The sequence below is a fragment of the Neodiprion lecontei genome, chromosome 7 (assembly GCF_021901455.1).
Source record: "Neodiprion lecontei isolate iyNeoLeco1 chromosome 7, iyNeoLeco1.1, whole genome shotgun sequence".
In the NCBI taxonomy this organism is placed as follows: domain Eukaryota; kingdom Metazoa; phylum Arthropoda; class Insecta; order Hymenoptera; family Diprionidae; genus Neodiprion; species Neodiprion lecontei.
This window is the reverse complement of record NC_060266.1, coordinates 9,468,232-9,491,673: the sequence shown is the minus strand read 5'-3', so window position 1 is coordinate 9,491,673 and position 23,442 is coordinate 9,468,232. Positions and strand designations below refer to the sequence as shown.

Here is a 23,442-nt window from a genome sequence, read left to right as displayed (position 1 = left end):
ACTGCCTTTCCCTACGTACCCTTCCCTGTGCTTCTATACTTCCCTCTTGTCTTTCCTCGCTTGCTGACCTTTCCCTATCGCTTTCTCCTACTTTTCCCCTCCCCTCCCTTTGCCCCTCTTCCCGCACTCTCCCTGTATCGTCCCCAAGCACCTCTCCTATCTCATCCCACTTCCACATTTTCCCTTCTATCCAGATATTTGCATACCCTATTCTTACTCTGTTTCCCCTTCACTCCTCAATAGCTGCTATCTCCCTCAACTTCCATTTCATTCTTCTCTCTGCCCAGGTGAGATCCTCGTCTATTCTCTCCTCCCTCCCTTTGAGGAGGCTTTTTCTTCCCATTACCTGCCTCTTTTGCTCCCTATTTCCTAGTCTTGCTATCCATATCCCCTTTTCTCGCCCCTTTTTCACGCCTACCTCCAACATATCCTTTACCTCGACCTCTACCCCTATCAGCTGCAAAATCTTTTTCAACTCTTCCTTTTCTCTTCCCTTCTCAAGTCTCGCTCCTCTTCCCTTCTTTCTTCCCGTTCTTTCCTCTCTATGGCCCACTTCATCTCTTTTAATCTATCTCTTGTTACCTGCGCCACTTCCGCATTCCCCTGTACCTGCCTTTCTCCCCCTCCTTCTGCACTCTTCTTTTCTAATTCTATCAGCCTCTCCTCTACCCTTTCCATCTCCCCCCCTCTCCGCTCTTCTACCTCTTCTAGTCTTTTACCTAGATCCCTTATCATTTCCTTCATCTCCCCCCTCTCTACTTCCCACTGCTCTTCCCTTCTAGTCATTTCGCCTTCAATCTTTTCCATTTCTTCCCTGATCCCCCTTCCCTGCCCTTTGACCTCCTCTAGACCTATCTTCAGCTCTTCCCTAATCAACCTTAGCATATCTTGTATACCCCCTTCCTCTGCCTTTCCTTCCTCCCCTGTCTTACCCTCCGGCGATCGGTGCACTTTCCTGCTTTTCCCAAATACTCTTTCTCTTTCCTGCAACTCGTCTACCTCCTCCTCCCCTTTTTCCCCTTCCTCCTCCCGCTTTCTCTTCCATAAGTCTAGCACCGTCGCCGTCGATCCCAGGCTATGCCTCCTATCCCTCCCTAACGCTGCTACTGCCCCCGGCCTACCTTTCTTTTTCTCCTCCTCTTCCCTGTTCGCCCCTTCATTTTGGCCACCCGCGTTACTCATATTCTTTTTCTCCGTCACCGCTTACTACCTTATCTATCCGCCGCCTACCTGTCTACTCTATCCCCCTTCCTACTCCCTAGATGACACTGCCTATTCCTATTTTATCCGAATCGTTGCCGTCCGCCGGCTCTTTCTGCCTAACCTCAAAACTCTCCCCCTTCTTTCTTTTTCACCTGCCCTTCCCTTCTATTCCTGCCCTCCTATTCCCTTCACCCGACCTCCCGTTTATGTCTTCCCCGCTCCTTCTCTGCCCTATTTCCTTTTCTCCTCACCTTTGCTATCCTGCTAAATTCTCGCCTTTTCTCTCGCACTCTTTCGCACACCTGTCACTCACATTCAAAACGGAAACGGAAGTCAAGTCTGTAAAGTAATCTATCGTAATAATTACGATAGAATACAATTTATCGTCAGTTTGAAGTTAAAAATAAAGGCCTAATATTATTAAGATAAAATACGTCAATCAAACAAGAAAAGGTATGCAATTTAAGTAAAAATATGTGCTCCGAAATTTTGTACTTACACGTGTAAACGATCGCCATGCAACATGCGTTGTATATAATCTAGATTTTTTAATGTTGCAGGCGCCTTTTGTATTACTTTTTTTTTATTCACAAGAATCTCATCGAACAATAAACGAACAAATTCTTGAACAACATCGTATTTTTATCCACTCTCATACCCAGTTCCAAGTTGCAACATTAAGCTAACTAGTCGCGAAGTTATTTGCGGTATTAGACCAGAGATAAGATGAAGGACGAGCCCATGTGGCCCACGCAACGTTAGCCGCGAGGAAAGATAAAAGAGAAAATAGGTAAAATATATAGATGAGATACAATGCAAATAACTTGGGGCTTCACAATGCAACAAAGAAAACCTCACTTACGTGAATAGAAGAAAGTAGAGAATGCAGTTGCGGTAACAGGAGAAACATCAAAAAATAGAGTAGATGCGATACGGAAACGGTAACTATTAAACAGAGGAAACACGGCTATAGTGGTTAAGCACTAGACGAAGAGTCTGACGGGTCGACGGATGCTCCTCGCGATCCCGGTTGATTTTCGGCGTGCTGCCGTCACGTGATCCTATCCTTGTTCTGGGTGATCGCAATTGGCCCAACAGGTCACGTGAGACGGGTCAACAGGTAAGACGGGCGGTAGTCCATCTTCTTCCTCGTTGACATATATTGAATTATCGATCCGTTGAGCGATATGTAGAGGGTGGTTTGCCGTCGGTTGCCCCGCGCTGCGCGTGAGAGGGGATGGTGTACCCCTCACGGTACTGCGGTATCGATGTGGGAATAGATCTTACCGGTAGATGACGATATTGAGCGGTATAATGATCTTACTTAATGTTGCGGTATCGGTATTGAAAAGGTAGAAAGATGCTGCCTGCTCCTCGCTATGCTGGTATTCCCCGTGCAGTATATTTCTCCGGTGTCATAGCTAGGTTACTCGCCCTACTAGTTAGGGAGCTGGCTGCCATTTTGGTAAATGATTTGTTCGTCTTTCATATCGATAGGGATGAAACTTCAGATCAATACAAATCGATTTGGTCCAGTTAATTAAGGTCCTACATCCCTGCGTTTTTGAGTTACAGCTCTTCAAAAATGTAAAAAAAAAGGTACTAAATCATGTGTTCGTGTCTGTCTCTTGGACTGATGGTCAGAATCGTCCTCAAAACGTTGAAAATCCAGAGGCAGACATGCAGGGCCCTGCATTATCACGGGACGTAGTTGTGAAAATGTAAAAAAAAGCTCTACTAAATCATTTGTTCGTCGTTCTAGTTGCGTGCATTCGATTCAATACGACTACCTGAGTATAAAAAAAAGTTGGCAGACATTTTGGTCACTGATTTTGAGGTGTATCATTTTTTAAATTTCACGCAGAATCAAGGGAAAGTGGGGAGTACGGCTATTTATTGTTGGTATTAATAGTTTTAGTATTATTATATTGTTCAGTCTTTTTTATTGGATCCAATTAAAAAAATGAAAAAAAGAACGGTTTATTATAACGTTAAAAGACGCAAATAAATTTAAGGATGTATGTCATTGCTCGTCCCAGCCAAAAATTGTATACGATCAGACTTTTCGTACTTTGTTACTTAATAAAAATCTGAAAACTTCAACAACATTCGGCATGCTATGAAGAACAATCATCAATAATAATATTGCCCAAAAGTTATTAACAAATTGTTTAAACTAATAATTAGCGTAGAGTTGAGAAAAAAATTTATATTCAAATGGTCTGCCTTTGGAAAATCAGGGGTCTGGATGTCTGCCTCTGGATTTTCAACGTTTTGAGCACGATTCTGAGCATCAGTCTAAGAGGCAGACATCAACAAATGATTTAGCACACCTTTTTTTTTACATTTTTGAAGCGCTGTCAATTGAAAACTCAGCGCTACCATGATGGCAGACCATTTTTCTGTGGCCCTTCACATTGGGTTTAATCGAACAATTCAGGTCTGCCGAGCGAACATTTCATATACTCGTTTTTAAATCATAAAAAAAAAAACTCAACAAATTTACTATTACAAAAGCCAGAGGTCTGGATGTCTGCCTCTAGATTTTGATCGTTTTGAGGACGATTCTGAGCATCAGTCCAAGAGGCAGACACGAACAAATTATTTAGCATACCGTTTTTTTTTTAAATTTTTCAAGCGCTGTCAATTGACAACGCAGGCCTGTCATGGTGGCAGACCTTAATGTTTCTTACGGTACAAAATTTGATATTAATAATGTCTGCCAGACGAGCAAATCATATAGAAATTTTGGGACCCAGCTTCCTAGCTACGCGGCACAAGCGTACCGAGACGTCCTGGTGGTGGTGATTACCACACGGGCCTCTCATCCAAAACTGATCAGTCTGACATCGCCCATCCCTTGCTAATCGGGTTTGATAGCCACGCTCCGATCCGTTGCTGAGACATGTGCATCAGATAAACATGCTCTTACTTGACGGTTGACGGCGAAATAGGCGTTAGGGTTGGTTCACCTCCGAGCTGCTAAGTGTCGTCTACGGTGCGCGTATCCATCGGCGACGCATCCAAGCGGCGGTCGCGATAATCTGGGTGGTTTGGCTTCTGTAGCGGGATTCCGTAACTCTCTAGCGACGATTATCGCTATCGTTAACGCATCCTATCGACAATTGTCGCTAGTGGTGATTCTGTACGACGCAGTTAACGATATTTGTCGCTAGTCCGAATCGTTAGGTTACGATAATTGTCACTCGGCTAGCGATGGATACGAAAGTCTCGTTAAGGCGTAACGTTAATCAGTAACACAGTAGACGATAGTCTTGGTGCAACAACGTGTCAATGTGTTGCGCGTGAATTTTTCTCTAACCTTCAAAATAGTACTTAGATTGAAAACGGATTGAAAACTTCATCATGCAAGTGAATATGAAGATTCACTTCAAGCAATTATTTCTTTCATCACAATAATATAATCGTTTTAACGTTCTCTATAAAACGGTGTTCATTATCCAAGTAATTGTATAAAATTCAAAAACATACTTTTAAGGTTACGTTGACTCAATCCTCAATATCTTTCCAAATATGCAAGTCCATTTATAAGATATCGTAAGGGTTGATTAAATAATAGTATTTAATCAAATCTCTCGATGGCTTTTTGATATAAAAAATAACAAGTGCATTTTTGATTCGCCGTAAAATGGATTTATTAATAATATTTAATCAACTTTCGATGCTGAGAAATAGACTTATGAAGAGGGCTCAGTCAAAGTAACCTAAACAAATATTTCTGAATATTATACAATTACTTGGATAGAGTGATTCTAGTCATTGATAGATGACAAACAGAGGACATAAGGTCTTTTCTCCAAATCAATTTAGCTGAGCATTGCAACATTTATATAGTTAGTAGTACTCAAAGTAGCTCAAACCATTGGAACTGTTTGGGCTCAGTATACTAACACTGTTCCATTTTTTTTACATTTTTGATTAATCGGAGAAAAGTTTTTTTATACAACGCGAGGAAAGATCACGGCAAAGATACAGAACAATAGACGATTTTGTTCGCGTTCACAAATAATCTATCCGAAGTTAGTAGATTTTTAGTGATAATATCTGCGACGTTGTCAAATTAGCTGAAAATCTATCGACATTTATCGATGCGCCTGTGACTATTATAGTTTTGCATCGATGAATATTGTTACGTCTAAGTTACAGAATCACCCTACGTCGCTAGCATCGTCGATGCAAGCGACAACTATCGCTAGCTAGCAACAACGATAATTGTCGGTAGAGAGTTACGGAATCCCGCCACTGGCTGATAAGTCTGGTCATTGGAGGTCTGTATTGGCACCTTGCGCTTGGCGCCAAACTGACCCTGTTCGCAGTTCTAGCAAGCATCTACCTGGAGTTAGGTAGAGATAGTCTGTTCTCTGGCTGACGGTGTGACGCTGTTGACCCGGTCCGTGACCTCTGCCTAGCGATATCTGGTTCACTCGAAGCGAAGTTCTGGGACGCGGCTCTTGTGATGCGATATGAAAGATAGAAAATAGACAGGTATTAGCTTAATATATAAATCTCATCTAAATTTAACTAGTCGTTCTTGTTGGTGTATTGGCCTCAGACGTGCCTTCGCTGTTTATGCGGTATTTTGTGGAGGGAAGGGTGCTTTATTATAGCGCATTTGACGGGATATGAAGTACCACGTCACAATATATAGGGATATGTTTTGTGTAATCAGAGGATGTGATAGTCGGATAATTAAATAATAAAATATAGCATTTCATTGATGTATGTATTGTAACGTAACCGGCGGGCAGGGAGGTTTGGCAGCGCATGTTGACACGCCGATTAATCATAACAGACTGTGAGCAACACTGTTTAGATGCCGCCGCCTGAGCGCCGCTGTGCGAAGTCACCTGTGAACCCTAACACCAACAGCAAATCTACGAACACTGACGTGCGCTGGAACAACGACGACCGTGACAATACCAAAAGCGCGGGACGCGCGGACAATTACTCACACCTTACAGATCAACGACTGAGGATGGGACTAGTGAAGACCTCCACCGACAGAGGGTCTAGTATCGCTATAGCTCTCAAGCGGTGAAACACCGAGGAAGTTATCTAGGCGCCCGTTTCGGCATACAAGCAGCAGACCTGTGTACCATCGAACTATGAGCACTGTGGGCTATACGCAGTCATTATTTCAAAAATTCAGTAGCAGAATATAGATCTCTACCTTACCGACTCATATATTACGAAATAATTAAAATCAATTTAGAAATAGCTAGCATCTAATCTCGTGGTATAAACTTGGCTAGAGACATTATATAAAATACATAACATATTATTCTTTAAATATCACTTTATATCATACAGGAGCAGGACCGATGAATCCTCGCACACTTTGAGTTTCTTTAATAGAGTAAGTTAGAATGCGAAATTAGCTATAAGAAGATTATTTAAATGTAAGTTATCGCTGTCAAAACCAGAATTTAATTGATTTCCAGTAATAAAAGGAGAGTTCCAATTTGTGTTCAAGTTCAATTTAAGCTTTATTTAAAAACAACCTCTGTATTCATTCCCACAGTTAGGGAGGTAAAATAGAGAGTTTGGGGAAAACCTTAACCGGTGGACACCCAGGACCACAGTGAAGGGTAATACTGGATCTGACAGCTTACAGTAATAATAGTGGATAAAACTCAGGACGACAGGTTAAATCCTAGTCCTATGAGTAAGGAATACATTCATAAAAAAAAAGATTAGATAGGAAGTAAAATGCTCACGCGCCGCACTTCAACACGCAGGGAAGTGTAAAATCCGGAACTGCAAGAGCCAGGGACTCTACAATTCAACAATTCTTTTAGCAACGGTTATTTAGAGTTCCTTGAATATCAAAATTCGCCAAATTATCTATTGTAGGGAGGATAACGACTCACGACGTTTCACTGGTGCATCAGCTGACAGTGCGCTCTACACTGCCATCTGGGCAAACGTTACAGTATATAATATACATTCATATACCTATGTATACATGAACTAGACATAGTAATGAACGTAATCATATGGACCATTCATTTAAAAAACAAAAAAAAACCCAAAACAAAGCAGTCTATAGCTCCTCTAAAACCATCGAAATATAAAACGAAAATATTACAATACGTATAAATCAAATATATGTAATAAAATATACAATCGCTAGTATAGATTTCCCACTTCTATACTATACAAAAGAATACTACGGAAGAAAATGTTCAATTGTTATAAATGACGATCATGTTGCACGTGTGCGATTTAAGGTTATGTTCAAATTAAAGTAAAAATAAATTTAATACCAATTTGAGCAATTTAGGTTCCTGATATTTAACTTTATGATTGTCTGAAACATTTATTCAATTTTCACTGGTTCCGTGTCCTAGATGTAGTAGCGAACACGTGCAACGCACACAAACGCCATCAGCCATGTGGCAATAAGAGGGCGCGAATTCTATAATAGCATTAAGAAGTATCACATATGAAATCACCGCAATCATAGCACCGAACGGACGTGTAAATTTTTATATAATATTCAAAAAGAAAACGTATATCACCGATCAAAAACAGTAACAAGATTATGTATTAGTCGGAATAAACTGTGACATTATATTACCACACATGCAACACCGCGCGCGCGCGCGTGTGTGTGCGTGTGTGTACATATGTATATATACAATTATGAGTGATGACGAGACATACAAATATATAATTAACATAGAATGTAATTATAAAATGTCGTGGATGCAGCGATTGGACGTCTAGTGATCATATAAATATCTATAAAATATCACACATATATATATATGTCGGAGTGAAGCCTCGGAACGGCGGAGAGAATGAAGGATTGGCTCGTCGAGGATTGCTCATTGTAAAAGCGCGATGATCTCAACACGTTCGGTCAATTTGCCTGCTTGGCCGTGATTGTCGATTTCATCCAAGCGTTGTTATAAACAAACCATTTGTTTGTTGCTAAGATTCCGTCATTAAGCTTGTGACGTGGTATTTCGTACCCCGTCACATGGTGTAATTATCGCACTTCCCTACGTACGAATATCGCTAAAAATAACGAAAGCACGTCTGAGGCCAATACTCCAAAACGAACGACTAGTTATCTTTAAGTGAAACTCTCTTTATTAAGCTAATTCTGTTCTATTTTCTAATTTTGTAACGCTCTACGAGAACCATCTACGAGGCTTCCGCTTCAAGATACCAGGACACTGCCTGACAGGGGTCACGTACCAGCTCAACACCGACCACCACCGACTACAGACGAACGAATACCGCTGAAACCACTCCCGATGGATGCCTATCTAAGTTGTGAACAGGGTCGTGCGTGATGCTCAAACAGTACCTCCAACTATTTAAGAATTATCGGCCAGGAGCCGATCCACGAATCAATGCTTCTACCGCTCGGATGCATCGCGAGATGGCGTACAGGGCTATGCGTCAAAAACACAACAAAGCCTCCCGTCGTCGATACTTATCAGCCTGGAGCTGAACCGACCACGACATTTACTAAGTCGTTGGCTATCAAATAGAGGACGGTTTTCTCTTAATGAAACGTCCTATCGCAGGGCTGTGGCGTGGAATAGGCTAGACTATGCTGACCACGTGGATCTGGTGGATATAGTGTGGGGATCCGGGTCGAGGGCCATCACCACCAGATCGTTCCGGCATGAGGGCTCCGATGAGCGAGGGCCGGGATGCAGCGCCAACGAAATAGCTACAACGGGGAGTACCAGTAAAGCAAGGAGTGAAGTACAATCGGTAGCAAGTCCAAGAGATCGGTGACGCAATATTATCGCACACCTCAATATCGCAACACATGAGAGGTACGACCTCCCCTCTCACCAACGATGCAGCACAGCTGAGGGTGAACATCTCCGACCACCTTCCGACGTCCCGATACCTCAATACCTGTCAGCGAGGAAGAAGAAAAACAAGCGGCGAGGGATTATCGCCGCCTACCTGTAGACCAGACCTACGCGACCTGCTGGCCCAATTAGAATAACGCAAATTTGAGGAAGAATCGCGTGACAGCAGCACGACAAAAATCAGGATCATCGCTCGTCTCGACACTCTACATTCAGTTTTCGCCTAAGCCAGACGTGTCTTCGCTATCACTATCAAAAGTTTCTATCGCTATCGTACCGCATTCTCTAGTACCTGTTATATCGTCTTTTCACGTAAGTGAGGTTCCTTTTCTATTTTGTGGAGCCACGAAATTACTTGCAATATATCATATCTTTATCTCTCTCTCTCTCTCTATCTTGCAGTTGGTCTGCGTGAGCCACCTGGGCTCGTACCTTATTCTCTACTATTTCTTATCTTGTCCCTTGTTATTTCTTATTGCAATTAACTTCGCGACTGGTTGACTCTTACTTACGCATTGTTAGTGACTATTGCTTTATTTTACTATCTCTCTCTTCTAGAATATCTAAATATCTAATATCGCTGTATAGCAGCGTGTTCTGTTAAATTGTCAATTCTTGTCTTAGCTATTGAGCATTACTATTTCGTTATACTTCTTCTGATTAATTCATAACTGTTTCTTTACCTACTATCTTTGATTAATTTATCTTAGTGAGTGTACCGCGTGAGCGATCTTACATCGCCGCGCGGTCCCGCTCGTCGTTCCTTTGACTTTGAAGTATTGCGCCGTATCGAATAACATCTTTTTCATTATTTTCTTCGCTAATACCGCTGATCGTAGTTGTCCGTAGTCTTTTTGGTTTGTCGTATGTTGCGTATTAATTCTCTTGAGTATTATTTGTCTTAATCCCGAAATTATCTTTTACCGTACCGACTATTATCTTTCTTTTTTCTCGCACGTATCGCAAACTAGAGACTACGTATTATCTGTTAGTTTCTATATTTTATAATAATTCTCTACTTGACCGGTTTCCTTGAATTTACCTCGTAATTAATAATTCCCTGCCTCTGTTATGTCTCTGATAATTCTGGTAATGTGATAACTATTACAATTTTTGTATTTCGCATGTTTCTTATAATCGCTTCTCATATTTTATGGTTTGCTTGATCAATGCTTAATTTAAGTACCGTATATCTTTTTCTATTCTGCCTATTCATTATAAAACCGTGTTAATTATTACCTCGAATCATAGTATCGCGAGCCTACGCGTATCTCTCGTTTATTCTGAAAACGTTCCGTTATTTGTTAAATCTCTCGCTGAACTTTTCTCTGGCTGTAAATTAATTATCTCACCTATCTTAATTGTGTCTCAATCTTTTCAGTTGTTTGCTTGTTGTTAGGATTTATCGCTTCTTAGCCAATTTATTCGATACTATTTCTGCTTCACCTGTTTCTTATTTCATCTATTGGATTCAGCCCCTCCCCTCTACCATTACCTTGTCTATACTGAGCAAGCTGTGCAAAACCGTCGTAGAACGTGATCTTGTCTTCATCTATATCTTTTTCTCTAATTATCTATTTTCTGACGCATGTGCGTCTGGCGCCCAACAATCATATCTTTCTCTTTCATTATCTCTCAATATCTAATTATTCAGGTTAGTAACTGCGCCGTAGGGTAACCAATCATCTCACTTATTCTTTAACCCTCACACACAAAAATAATATCGGTTACAAGCTATATTCATAGCTTGCAAATAACGCTTGACGCTTGATACGGTGAACTCATCGAGAGTTCAATTTCAAATGAAATATCCTTTTATTCTTGAAAGACTAAATACATTTTTAAATGGAATTATTGAACAAAGATTAAAGATTTGTCATACTCCGACATATACATATTGGTTATGAAACAGATATCCTATAAATGTCCTGCATGTTCAAGTCCAACAATAGGATATCCCATAGACATTGGCGCAACCCTGGATTTATACAAAATGTCATTCGGATATCGTAATAAGTAGTATACTAAGGCCGGTTCTGCGTACAAACACCTTCTTTACCGACCGAGCCGCTCCGCGCAGCCCAGACTCAAACCCTTTTCCGCGATGACGTCACAGTCTGACGTACCGAAGGTCAATTACCGACAGTTCGAGGATCAAAATCGTGCTGTTTTACCTACAATCTTACCGACAGTTGTATCGATCGAGGGTCAAAATCGTGCTGTTTTACCGACAATCTTACCGACCGAAGGTCTGTAGTGCTCGCCTGTCCCACGATAGGACTGCTGATGTGTAACATGAACCACTCCGAATTCCTTTCCCACGGTAGGACTGCTGACGTGTAACGTCAACCACCTCACATTCCTTTCCCACCTTATCAACCACCTCACATTCCTTTCCCACGTTATCAACCACGTGACATTCCAAAATTAATGGTTCCGAGAATCGTGTTTCACTTACTCGGTTTGATATCCAAGGTCGACCGATAGTTGCGGTACAGAGCCTGCGGTGTCGGGTTACTATCGCTCTTGGAATGTCAAAAGGTGCGCGCGCATCCGTACAGCTGCCCTATAAAAAGGGACGCTCATCACTGCAAACGATCATTACGTCACAACCTGTCAAGCATACGTGAGGAAAGAGCTCAAGATGGAATCCGCGAAGTGTTTGAGATTGATCGATATTATGGAATCGGCGTTCAAGATTTTATCGGAAAAATCGTCGCCGGCAGAAATTGCAAAATGGATTCGACTCGGAACCCAAAATATCAGGCTTTTGAACAAAATCTTACGCAACAACGCCTCAACGATCGGGGAGAAGACAAGAATTTTGACTACAATTGGAATTCTGAAATCGTTGACAGTCAAATTTCAACAATTGCAGAAAGTGGGTGACGGATTACGAAGCCGGCGAAGAAGCGATCGAGTACGGTGGGAAGATTTGGAATCAGCTTTCGAGAGTAGAATTCGAACTGGATCCATCGTCAATTTGAAGCATAAAGATGTGGAGAGATTTCTAGAAGACGCAAAGGTACTAGCTGTGACGAGACTGAAAAACGCTCTGAAGAAAGACGGGAGCTTGAAAGCCAACGTTATCCTGGCTTGTAAATTTGAACTCAGAAAAGTTGATCGCACGGTGGAAGAGATCAAATTTTTTAACACGAGAAATGAAATCATCCTCCAGACAACGGATATCAGCGAATGGTTCATCGAAAACGCGACGGAGCGTTTGTTGAAAAAGGTGGAAGATTTCCAGGAAAAGGATTCAGGCTGGTCGCTGACCGAAATAATCAATTTGACTGTGAATATCAACAAGTACGTGCCACTACGAGGCGGTGTCTTCACATACACACCACTACCCAAAGATATTCAAGATAAGAAGGCTGTCGTCAACATCCGTAACAGAGACGCGTATTGCTTCTTCTGGTCGGTCACCGCAGCTCTGTTCCCAGCCAACAACAAAAATCCTAACGCGACCAGCTCGTACCCACATTTCAGCTCAGTGCTACGGTATGATGGTATAACGTTTCCTATGTCTCTAGACAAAAACACCATTTCAAAATTTGAGAAGCTTAACGACCTATCAATTAACGTTTATGGTATAGACCAAGGTGATCGGAAAAAAAGTGAAATAGTACCGATTCACCTGAGTCAGAATAAGTCTGATAAACCTACAATTCATCTTTTGGCGATAGAAACTGAAACCACTGACGATGACGATGATGATGAAATGGTAAATTATGAAAAAAATAGAATCTTTCATTTTACATGGATTCGAAATCTGTCTCGATTAACAAGTTCCCAAATTTCCAAACGCGCACATCAGACGTGGTTGTGCGATAGGTGTCTGTCTCATTTCAATTTCGAAAGATGTTTGTTGAAGCACCGAGCTGATTGCATGAATTTGAACAAAACCAAAGTTATTCTACCTACAGATGAGGAAAAAATACTGAAATTCAAAAATTTCAAGCACAAAGAAACCGTTCCATTCTGCATTTACGCGGATCTCGAATGTTTACTGCAACCCACACGTGAAAGTTTTGGGGAAAATAGAACAATTTATCAGAAGCATCTTCCGTATAGTATAGCTTACTATCTGCATTGCGCGTTTGACGATTCGCTTTCAAAATTCAAAATTAATCGTGGAGAAACTTGCATCCAATGGTTTGTGAACGAGTTAAAGGAATTGGCACTTTCGTTAGAGGGATACTACAAGACTGTTGTACCGATGGAACCACTAAATTTCAATCAGATCAACGAATTTGATTTGTCGGCGGTCTGTCATATTTGTGAAAAACCGTTTACGCTCACAGACGTGAAACATCGGGATCACTGTCATTTCACAGGAAAGTACCGTGGTGCTGCTCACCGCAGCTGTAATCTAAATTACCAAAATTCGCACACCATCCCAGTGATATTCCACAATCTGTCAGGTTACGATTCACATTTCCTGATCAAAGCACTGGCTACATCGTTCGAGGGCACAACTGAGCTTCTACCCGTAAACAAAGAAAAGTACATTTCATTTACAAAATACGTCGATGGGAAAGATATAAAGTTTAGAATCGTAGATTCGTACCGCTTTATGCCCAGTAGTCTTGAGAAATTAGCAACGTATCTCGGTGATGATCAGAAATCAATCACACGAAAATTTTATCATAGGTCAGATAAATTTCAGTTATTGACCAGAAACGGAGTGTTCCCGTACGAATGCATAGACAGTTGGGAGAAGCTCGAGGACACACGGCTACCATCCAAACATCAATTTTACTCAAAATTAAATGATCGGGATATATCAGACGACGACTATGCACATGCATGTAAAGTTTGGCAAACTTTTAACGTTCAAACTTTGGAAGAGTATTCGGACTTGTATTTACAGACGGACGTGTTTTTACTGGCCGACGTTTTTCAAAACTTTCGACAGAGCTGTTGGACGACGTACAAACTGGACCCGTTACATTACTACACAGCGCCCGGTCTGTCGTTTGATGCAATGTTAAAATGTACAGACATCGAACTCGAGCTTCTCACCGACATAGACATGGTTATGTTTATCGAAAAGGGTATTCGTGGTGGTGTATCACAGTGTTCGAACAGATACGCAAAGGCCAACAATAGATATATGGGAGAGGAATTCGATCCTGAGGTCGAAGAATCTTATCTCATGTACTTTGACGTTAATAATTTGTACGGTGCTGCTATGAGCTTTGCTCTGCCATACAGTTCCTTCGAATGGTTATCAGACTTCGGACAATGCGACGTTCTTACCATCTCGGACGATGCAGAGTTTGGTTACGTGCTGGAGGTAGATTTGGAATATCCTGAGGAACTGCATGAAACTCATAAGGATTTACCACTGTGTCCGGAGCACTATGTACCTCCGATTTCGACCAATAAACAGCCAAAATTGACGCCCACGCTATTTTCCAAGAAAAACTACGTTGTTCACTACCGCGTTCTGAAACAATGTTTACAATTAGGTTTAAAATTACTCAAAATTCATAAAGTTCTCAAATTCAAGCAAACTCCGTGGCTGAAAAAATATATAGATTTAAATACCGATTCGCGAAAAAAATCTGACAACGAATTTGAGAAAAATTTTTACAAGCTAATGAACAACGCAGTTCTTGGCAAAACTATGGAAAACGTGCGAAAGTACAGAGATGTTCGATTGATCACCGAATGGGATGGACGGTACGGTGCGAGAGCTACCATAGCCAAGCCTAATTTTCACAGCTGCACCGTTTTCGACGAAGATATAATTATCGTTGAAATGAATAAGATAAAAGTTAAGTTGAACAAACCATTGTACGCAGGTTTCTCCATTATGGATCTAGCCAAAACATACATCTACGATTTTCATTACAATTATATCAAACAGAAATTCGGTAACCGAGCAAAATTAATGTACACAGATACCGATAGTTTAATTTACAATTTTACCGTCCCCGACATATACGAACGTATGAAGGAGGACTTACATAAATTTGACACGTCGGATTATCCTCTTGACAACGCTTATGGAATGCCTCTAGCGAACAAAAAAGTTCTCGGTTTGATGAAAGACGAGAACAACGGCAAAATCATGCTCGAATTTGTAGGGTTACGAGCTAAACTGTACGCATTCCGAGTCATGGGAGATGAGACAGACACTAAACGTGCCAAAGGTGTCAGAGGATCAGCGTTAAGAAAAATAACCTTTAACGATTATTTGAACTGTGCGTTGAAACGTGAAAATCTATTCTCAAATCAGCATTTGATCATGAGTCGAAAGCACGAGGTATACACCGTAGAACAGCAGAAAGTAGCACTGAGCTGGAATGACGACAAGCGGATCGTGTTTCAAAATACAACCGACACGCTTCCGTGGGGCTACAAGCCTACACCTTAGCTTTATAACTTTACCGTGTCTGTCGATTGTCTAAAAAGACGCATACTTGTTGTGTGTCGGATGTAAAATAAAGAGGGACATACGTTTTTACAAAAAAAATTTATTTATTAAAATGTTACATGTCCGATTCGTTTATCCAACTGTTGTGTGTATTGTCAAAACCTAACCATTTAACGTATATTTTTCTTCCACGCTTCTTGAGCACCTTCTCCACCAGATAGATATCCGGATGCTTAACCTTGAGGAGCTCTTGTTCGTAGAAACCACCAGCGATGGGTTGATCTCGGTAGTCTTTGAGCTTGTATGTCACAGGATGAGTATTTTCCACTCGACTTATCGTGAATATTTCAGTCGTCCAATTGGGAGTGTAACCTTTCTCGAAGACATTTTTGAATTTGCTGATTCGAACTTTGTCGCCGGATTTGAACTTTGCCGATACGGTAGGTATCGCTCGAAGCCCTCCGTGAGCCTGACGTAACAACAGCCTCTCGTTTGCAACGGTGACATCCGACGGTTTCATTCTTATGGTTCGGTGTTTGACGTTGTTGTAAGCCGAAACCAAATCGGATAAGATATCGAGCCACTTGTAGCTTCCTTGCATGCTGAACCGTGTCCACATTTTACCTTTCAGCGTGCGATTGAAACGTTCACAGATCGAAGCCTTCAAATTACTGTACGTGGAGTAAAGTTTGATTCCGTAGCGTGTCATAAGCGATTCGAATTTCGAGTTGTAAAATTCCGTTCCTCTGTCGACGTGTAAATTTTTCGGTACCCGTCCTTGGACAAACACAGATTCCATTGCCTTCGTAACATCATCTCCAGACTTGCTCTTTATCGGTACAGCCCACGCATACTTTGAAAAGATATCAATGACTGTGAGCATGTACTTGTAGCCTTTGTTTTGTCCAGCGTACGACGTCATATCAACAAGATCCGCCTGCCAGGTCTCGTCGATGCCGCGCACGTCTACACGTCGACGCGGGTAATTCCGGCGTGCAGGCTTATGCAGTTCCGTCACCAGTGCTTGCTTTTCCTCGTTCATATTCCAACGCTATTAGTCTGGTGTCCAATTTGGAAATGATTTCCGCGTTTCGAATCGACAAGTCTCTGCCTGTTTTAAAGTCTGTGTAGAAGGTATTCAAGGCTTTCTCCGTGGTGATCTCCAAAGCTTTGATCATTTGATCGAGGTTGTCGATTCGTTTTTGCAGCACGCTGAATTTTCGTCTCAAGGTTTTTAAAGTTACAGCATTGTTCGGCTCTGCGGGATCCGCGACGTTGCACAGTCTCTTGTTCCGTATATCGTAATGCCCGTCCGCTGTTATCTGAAACCCGACACCCGGAGGACCGCGAGTGCTCGCGGTCGTGTTTTTATTCAGCTGACGTCCAAACACGTCGACGCTCATCTCGGTAATGAATGCAAAAATGACGGGAGCTGCTTAATAAATGATTCCTGCTTCGCGTAGCTCTTCGATAATGGAGATTATTTCGTTATTGTGACTCGGATTTCCCGCTGCCTGAGATGCCAGGAGTAAACGAAGACGCTCCACCAACTCGTTTGGATCATCCCAGAAGACGTATTCCGTTTCAACACCTTGTCGAGTGATCATAGCTTGCGGAAGTAGACCTTTACCCTTTCGGCGAGGTGACGGAGAATAATCCATTAATTCGGCAATGACATTTCTAAATTTGTAACTGTTATCGTTTCGAACAGCCCCGTCGGATGAGTAATACTTCTTATGCGCGTTCGTTGCGAGGATTATGTTTTTAAAATTTTCCCGATCTCCGGCGCTCACAGAAGAACCGTCGGGCTTCTTTTTGAACAAAAGTTCCAGCAAACCCTTCGTTTTCGGGTAACGCGTGTCGCCAATACGAACGTAGTCACTCTCAAAAGATATCAACGAATCACCGATCATCAGTCCGTTTGAGAGGTTGCGTACACCGTACACGTTGTCCAATTCGCCTTTTGTCTTCGCATCTCTCATCAGTGCAAAATACTCGTCCTCGACCGGTGTTTCTACGACTGTTTCATCCCCCGCCGAGGCAAAGGAATCGTCCATTTCCAAGACAGTTTCATTTTTCGTTTCATTTTTCATCTCCTTTATTTCTTCTTTAATTTCTTCCACCTCTTGTTTGACAGGTTTGGTGTCTTTTGTAACATTCACCAGGTCTTGCAACGGAGTCACTACTGGTTTGAAAACGTCACTCAATTTCTAAGTCGTAGATTCCCTGCCCGACTTGAGCAATCTGTGTTTTCGACGGATCGCAGCACTTGCTTGAGCGATCTGATGTAGGACATCTTTTTGCTTGGAAATTTCAGAGCTCTGCATGTTGACGCAACTGAGTCTGCAGCGCTACTGCGTCTCTCGCTCGAAAACGGTAAATTTTATTCCTTTTCCAGGCTAACAAAAGAATCGAATCCCCTCCTGTATCGTCCTTCGTTGAGCTCACTGTCTTTGTCGATCATCAGAAACCCGTACTTCTCACCGTTCCAGCATGCCGAGCACACACTTTTAAACTCTGTGTAAGACATATCGGTGTTCACATGATCGTTGTATACGTGTCTCAGGTTCATATCGTCTTGTTTGAATAACACGAGTAAGTTTACGTTGTCGCGCACGAGATGTTTGGGAATACGCGCGTACGTCTGACAGAGATAGAAACAGTCAACGTCGTGATGTCTACCCATGCAAAAGTAGGCTCTAATATTGTCCTGCTTCTCGCACGCTACATCGTCAAATATGATTATTGAGTTGGGCCGTGCTTCTTCCGGTGGAATCACTTGCTCACGCTCGGTAAACGCAAAATACTCCGTATTCTCAACATGGTCCAGCAATTGCTTCAACAATCGGTATTTAGGTTGGTTGAGAGATTTCGAGTAGATGTAGATATTTTCAAATCTGAGTCCGTTGGGATGGGTTATAAGTGTGAGCAACGCATTAGTTTTACCACAATTCGACGGTCCACAGAATATCGCACGTACACTGTTCGGGAGTAATTCACCGTGCCGTTTGTGCTTTTCGACATTTTGCTCCGAAAGTTTGTCAAAATTCATCACGGGAAGCTTGGTAGGTTGTTTCTCAAATCGCATCTCGGACATGACTGATCGGATTTGCTATAAATACCCCGTTTTAAAGCACTTTTCTTCAGTCAACGCACGAACATGATCGCGTACAGAGGTAAACGAAGCAGCAGCAGGCGGCAACATCGTGGCAAGGGTCTGGTGAATAGAATCATCAACAAACTTCCGATCGAGTTGCATGTTCCCGGTTACCAATACTGCGGTCCCGGTACGAAGTTGACGAAAAGACTCGCGAGAGGCGATTCCGGTATCAACCCTCTCGATGCAGCGTGTAAGGAACACGATATAGCGTATTCGAAAAATCGTGAGAACCTTGAGGTTAGAAACGAGGCTGATAGGGTGTTGGCTGAGAAAGCTTGGAAACGGGTTTTCGCAAAGGACGCAAATTTGGGTGAGAAGGCAGCCGCTTGGGCAGTAGCTAATACAATGAAAGTAAAATCAAAACTCGGAATGGGAATGCGAAAGTCAAAAAATGTGACCTTGAGAAAAATTGTAAATGCTGCAAAACGTTCTATGGTTCCAAGCAACGATGCAAAAGTAGCTATCGAATCTGCGCTGAAGGGAGCTGAGAACGCCGTTAAAAAAGCGGGTGGTAAATGTAAAGTGCGAACACCTCGCGTCCTACCGGTACTTTCGAAAGTCGGTGGTTTTCTACCGTTTCTGATTCCTATTTTTGCCGGTCTCAGCGCTACGGGTGCGTTAGCCGGCGGTGCGGCAGGTATAGCAAAAGCTGTGAACGATGCGAGCGCGGCTAAACGAGAATTGGAGGAAAGCAAACGACACAACAAAACTATGGAAGCTATCGCGTTGGGCAAAGGGCTTCACATGAAACCGTACAAAACAGGTCTTGGTCTCCATCTTTCAAAAAACTAGATGCGATGCTACCACGTCGAGCGTTGACTGATTGGGACTTGTTGAAATATGCAAAAATCTTCAAGATTCCGCATTTCCGCGGTGTTTTCATGCGAAACGAAATGCCCGAAAACGGTCCACGAAAAAACGAGTCAGCTATAATCAACCTTGACGACAAAGACGGTCCGGGAACACACTGGGTTGCGTACAAGAAATGCGATAATAATATCGATTACTTTGACAGTTTCGGCAACCTTCAACCACCCTCGGACCTCATAAAATACCTCGGCGTTGGTAGCGTCAAATACAATCATGAGAGGTACCAGGATTACGATACATTTGAATGCGGACACTTGTGTCTGAAATTTCTAAGTGGAGAGCTATATAAACATGGTGCGTGATTCGTCAAAGTCAGTCTACCACTCGCAGTCATGGATGATTCGTTAACGTTAACGATTTCGGGAACCTCTTCGATACTCGAGGCACAATATTTCCCACCGATCGAACTTGCTCGTGATAAAAGTTATGCTCTTGGCTTGGTAGAGCTGTTAACCTTTAATTCGATTCCCAACGTTGATGTCGGTCACAATAAAATTTACGTAGCTGACAAAGTGATCACCATACCTACCGGCAGCTACGAGATCAAGGACATAGAGAAGTATCTTCAAAACGTGCTAAGAAATACAGACATCAGGCCCGCCATCAAACCCAACAATAATACATTACGCAGCGAAATCACATGCAACCACACGATTAACTTTGAGCCGAATGATTCCATTGCTCAACTTTTGGGATTTACACCACGTGTACTGGAGGTTGACAAAACTCACGAATCGGACGTGCCTGTAACTATACTCAAGGTCAACGCGTTGCGAGTCGAGTGTAGCATTACAACGGGCGCCTACGTCAATGGACACAAAGTACACACTATTCACGAGTTTTTCCCGACCGTCCCACCAGGATATAAGATCGTGGAAGTACCGTCGCACGTCATTTACCTTCCGATCACCGTCAAGACCATAGATCACGTTCAGCTCCGGTTAGTGGATCAAGACGGAGACCTGGTTAATTTTCGTGGAGAAGTTATCACTGTGAGACTACACATCAAATCGCGATAAACGATGGGAATCGTATATAACAGACTGTCAAAGAGTAGGTATATCAGTAAGTCGACATGCTCCGATCAAGTCAATCGTCGTTCGATTCCCGAACCGCTAACACCTCGAAACGTGGAGTTCCTGATAGCTCTGGGTCTGAAACTGACACCTTTTGGAAGAGGAATTTCCGACAAATAAAAATCCGATTTTGCTTTTTTATCATCTGCTACGTGCCATGGAGGAGGAAATCTTGAGCATTCAAACACCAGTCGTCTTTGACGAATCCGTTGCGCATTACGAGATTCACGCTCACAAACCTTACGCCTCGTCAACTTTCAACAACAGCGATGAAATTCGAATCACCGTTCAGCATCAGGATTTATGCATATTACCCAGCAAAAGTTCGGTACATATCCACGGACGACTCCTCAAACCTGATGGTACAGCTACTGTGAACACACAGCTCGTAAACAACGCCATCTGTCATCTGTTTGAAGAAATTCGCTACGAAATTAACGCAGTTGAGGTTGATAGAAGCAAGAACGTTGGCTTGACAAGTCTCATGAAGGGTTACGCTTCCCTGCACCCTGGTCAGACTTGGCTGATGGAGAACGCTGGATGGCTCGATGTAGAAGAGAAGAAAAAATTAACCGATGCCGATGGTAACTTTGACGTACTGATACCGCTCAGCATGATATTGGGTTTCGCCGAAGACTACCGCAAGATCGTTGTCAACGCTAAACATGAGTTAATTTTGACGAGATCAAAAACTGACGTCAACGCAATCATGCAGACTCAGGAGGAGGAATTCAAAATCACGATCAATGCAGTGGAATGGCTAATACCGTATTTGAAACTCGCGGATCAGAAAAAAGTTGACCTACTAAATTTCATTCAGAGAGATCCGCCTGTTTCGATGAGCTTCCGCAGTTGGGAATTGTACGAATATCCCTTACTTCCCACGACATCGAAACACGTTTGGACTGTGAAAACTTCCACTCAAACCTCGGTACGTCATTTTGAGTTTCCAAACAAGTAGAAAGAACAAGGCCGGCAAGAACGCAAGTCATTTCGATCATTGCGATATCACGGACGTCAAGCTATTCTTAAACTCTCAATCTTATCCGTACGGTAACCTGAACCTCAACATGAGTCGTAATCTCTACGCGCTCCTGTACGAGATGTACGCAAACTTCCAAGCTACCTACTACGACAAGAACCCCGAGCCGTTGCTGACAAAGAGTGAATTCCTTCGAGACGTCCCCTTGTTCGTTATCGACTGTTCGAAACAAAACGAATCTTTGAAGTACGGACCTGTCGACATCCGTCTTGAATTTGAAGCTAAAGCCAACTTTCCCGCTGAAACATCGGCGTACTGCTTGATCGTTCACGATCGTATTGTCGAATACAACCCGCTCAGTGGTGGGGTGAAAAAGTTGGTATAAAAGCTGACCCGTTTCCACCATCTCGCACAGTTCAAAGATGGAGCTCATCGTTGACGTACAAGGCTTTCGTAGACCTCTCAACACCTTCACGTTAAAAGAATTGGCTGTAATTTCAATCTACTCGGAAGCATCTCCTTCAGTGTTTTTCTTCAAACCACCTTACAAATGGAATTTACTGGACGTCAAATATAAAAGCCAAAATTCTTGGTTAGAACGCGGTTTTCACGGCTTACGTTGGAGCTGTGGAACCGTACCTTTTGAGGAAGTTGAGCGGACCATTCAAGACAGGCTGTGCAAAGCTCAAACCGTGTACGTAAAAGGAGAAGAAAAACGAGATTGGTTGCTCAAAATCGATCCGAAAGTTGAAATCATCGATATGTTGGACTTTGACTGCCCGTCGCTTGAAACCCTGCAAAAAACTTCGGCTGTGTCTCTGAGATGCGACCTTCACACAATACCCAACGCAATCTGTGCAGCACGAAACGTTTGCATACTCTAGAATTGGCTACAAAATCATCGTACTGTCCGGATGGCGAGGCTGTACGATTTTTGTTACTGCGCAGAAGCGTCTACAAGAACGGTCCCGCATTCCTGGCGAATATATCACCCTGGTCATGACACTGTTGAATAGAATTATTGTACTATTTTTTTTGTGAAGTAATTGTCAATCGTACTCTCAAAATTGTACTCAATAAAACTTTTAAAGAATATTCATGAAATAATTTTATACCTTCACCTTAGCTCTTAAGAGAGAATTTTTTTTCAGAAGCTTATGTAAGATTCGACCTTGCTCTCCATCCTTGACCGAGCTGTACTCAAACCGAGTTTTGCATTCCTAGAGCGATAGTAACCCAACACCGCAGGCTCTGTACCGCGGCTATCGGCCGACCTTGCACTCCGGTCTGAACCCGTCCAAATACTCATCGTAGAGTTGCAGCTCGAAACCCTCCGTCTTTGCTTAGTGGTGTTCGGACATTTTCTTAGATTTTGAGACTTAATTCTAGATACAAAACGTACGTAGGATTAAAGGTATACAGGATGGATAAATGAAAAAAATATTCATAATTTCAATCTTTTTTGTTTATTATACGTAAGACTTACACACAGAACATTGTTTGAACCGTGGATGAATTTTGTGGAAGTAGAGGGGGATCGCATAGTTCATTTAAGGCGCATAACTGCATGAAAATTCGAACTTGTTGAATTCTCCACCAAGGTATTTCATTTGCAGACGATTTTCCCTGGCCATGCTACACATTTCAGTCAGCTGACTGGAATCTTCTTGTAGAACTCTTGCGATTCTCGGTGGTAAGAAGACGTTGTATTCTCCATCGATTGTCGCCAGAACACGTACCCCGAATTTTGTTTTGACCAGTCGTAACCCGTTGACGTCGTACACTCCCCCAATTTCGAGTTCCGACATCTTCTTGGTTGGCAGATTCTCCAGGCGGCTGACGTGGTTAACTTTTGCTAGATCCATTGCGTTTCGAGGTTATTTCACGAGTGAGAACAGTTC

At 42.4% G+C, this 23,442-nt stretch overlaps 1 protein-coding gene across 1 annotated transcript; it reads right to left on the bottom strand.

The window, feature by feature from the left end:
- Window positions 1-471: 471 nt before the first annotated feature.
- LOC124295431 (vicilin-like seed storage protein At2g18540) lies at window positions 472-1,182 on the bottom strand. Its single transcript, XM_046745420.1, has one exon. It carries the CDS (start codon window positions 1,180-1,182, stop codon window positions 472-474), a length of 711 nt encoding a protein of 236 aa, XP_046601376.1.
- Between the last annotated feature and the right edge of the window lie 22,260 nt (window positions 1,183-23,442).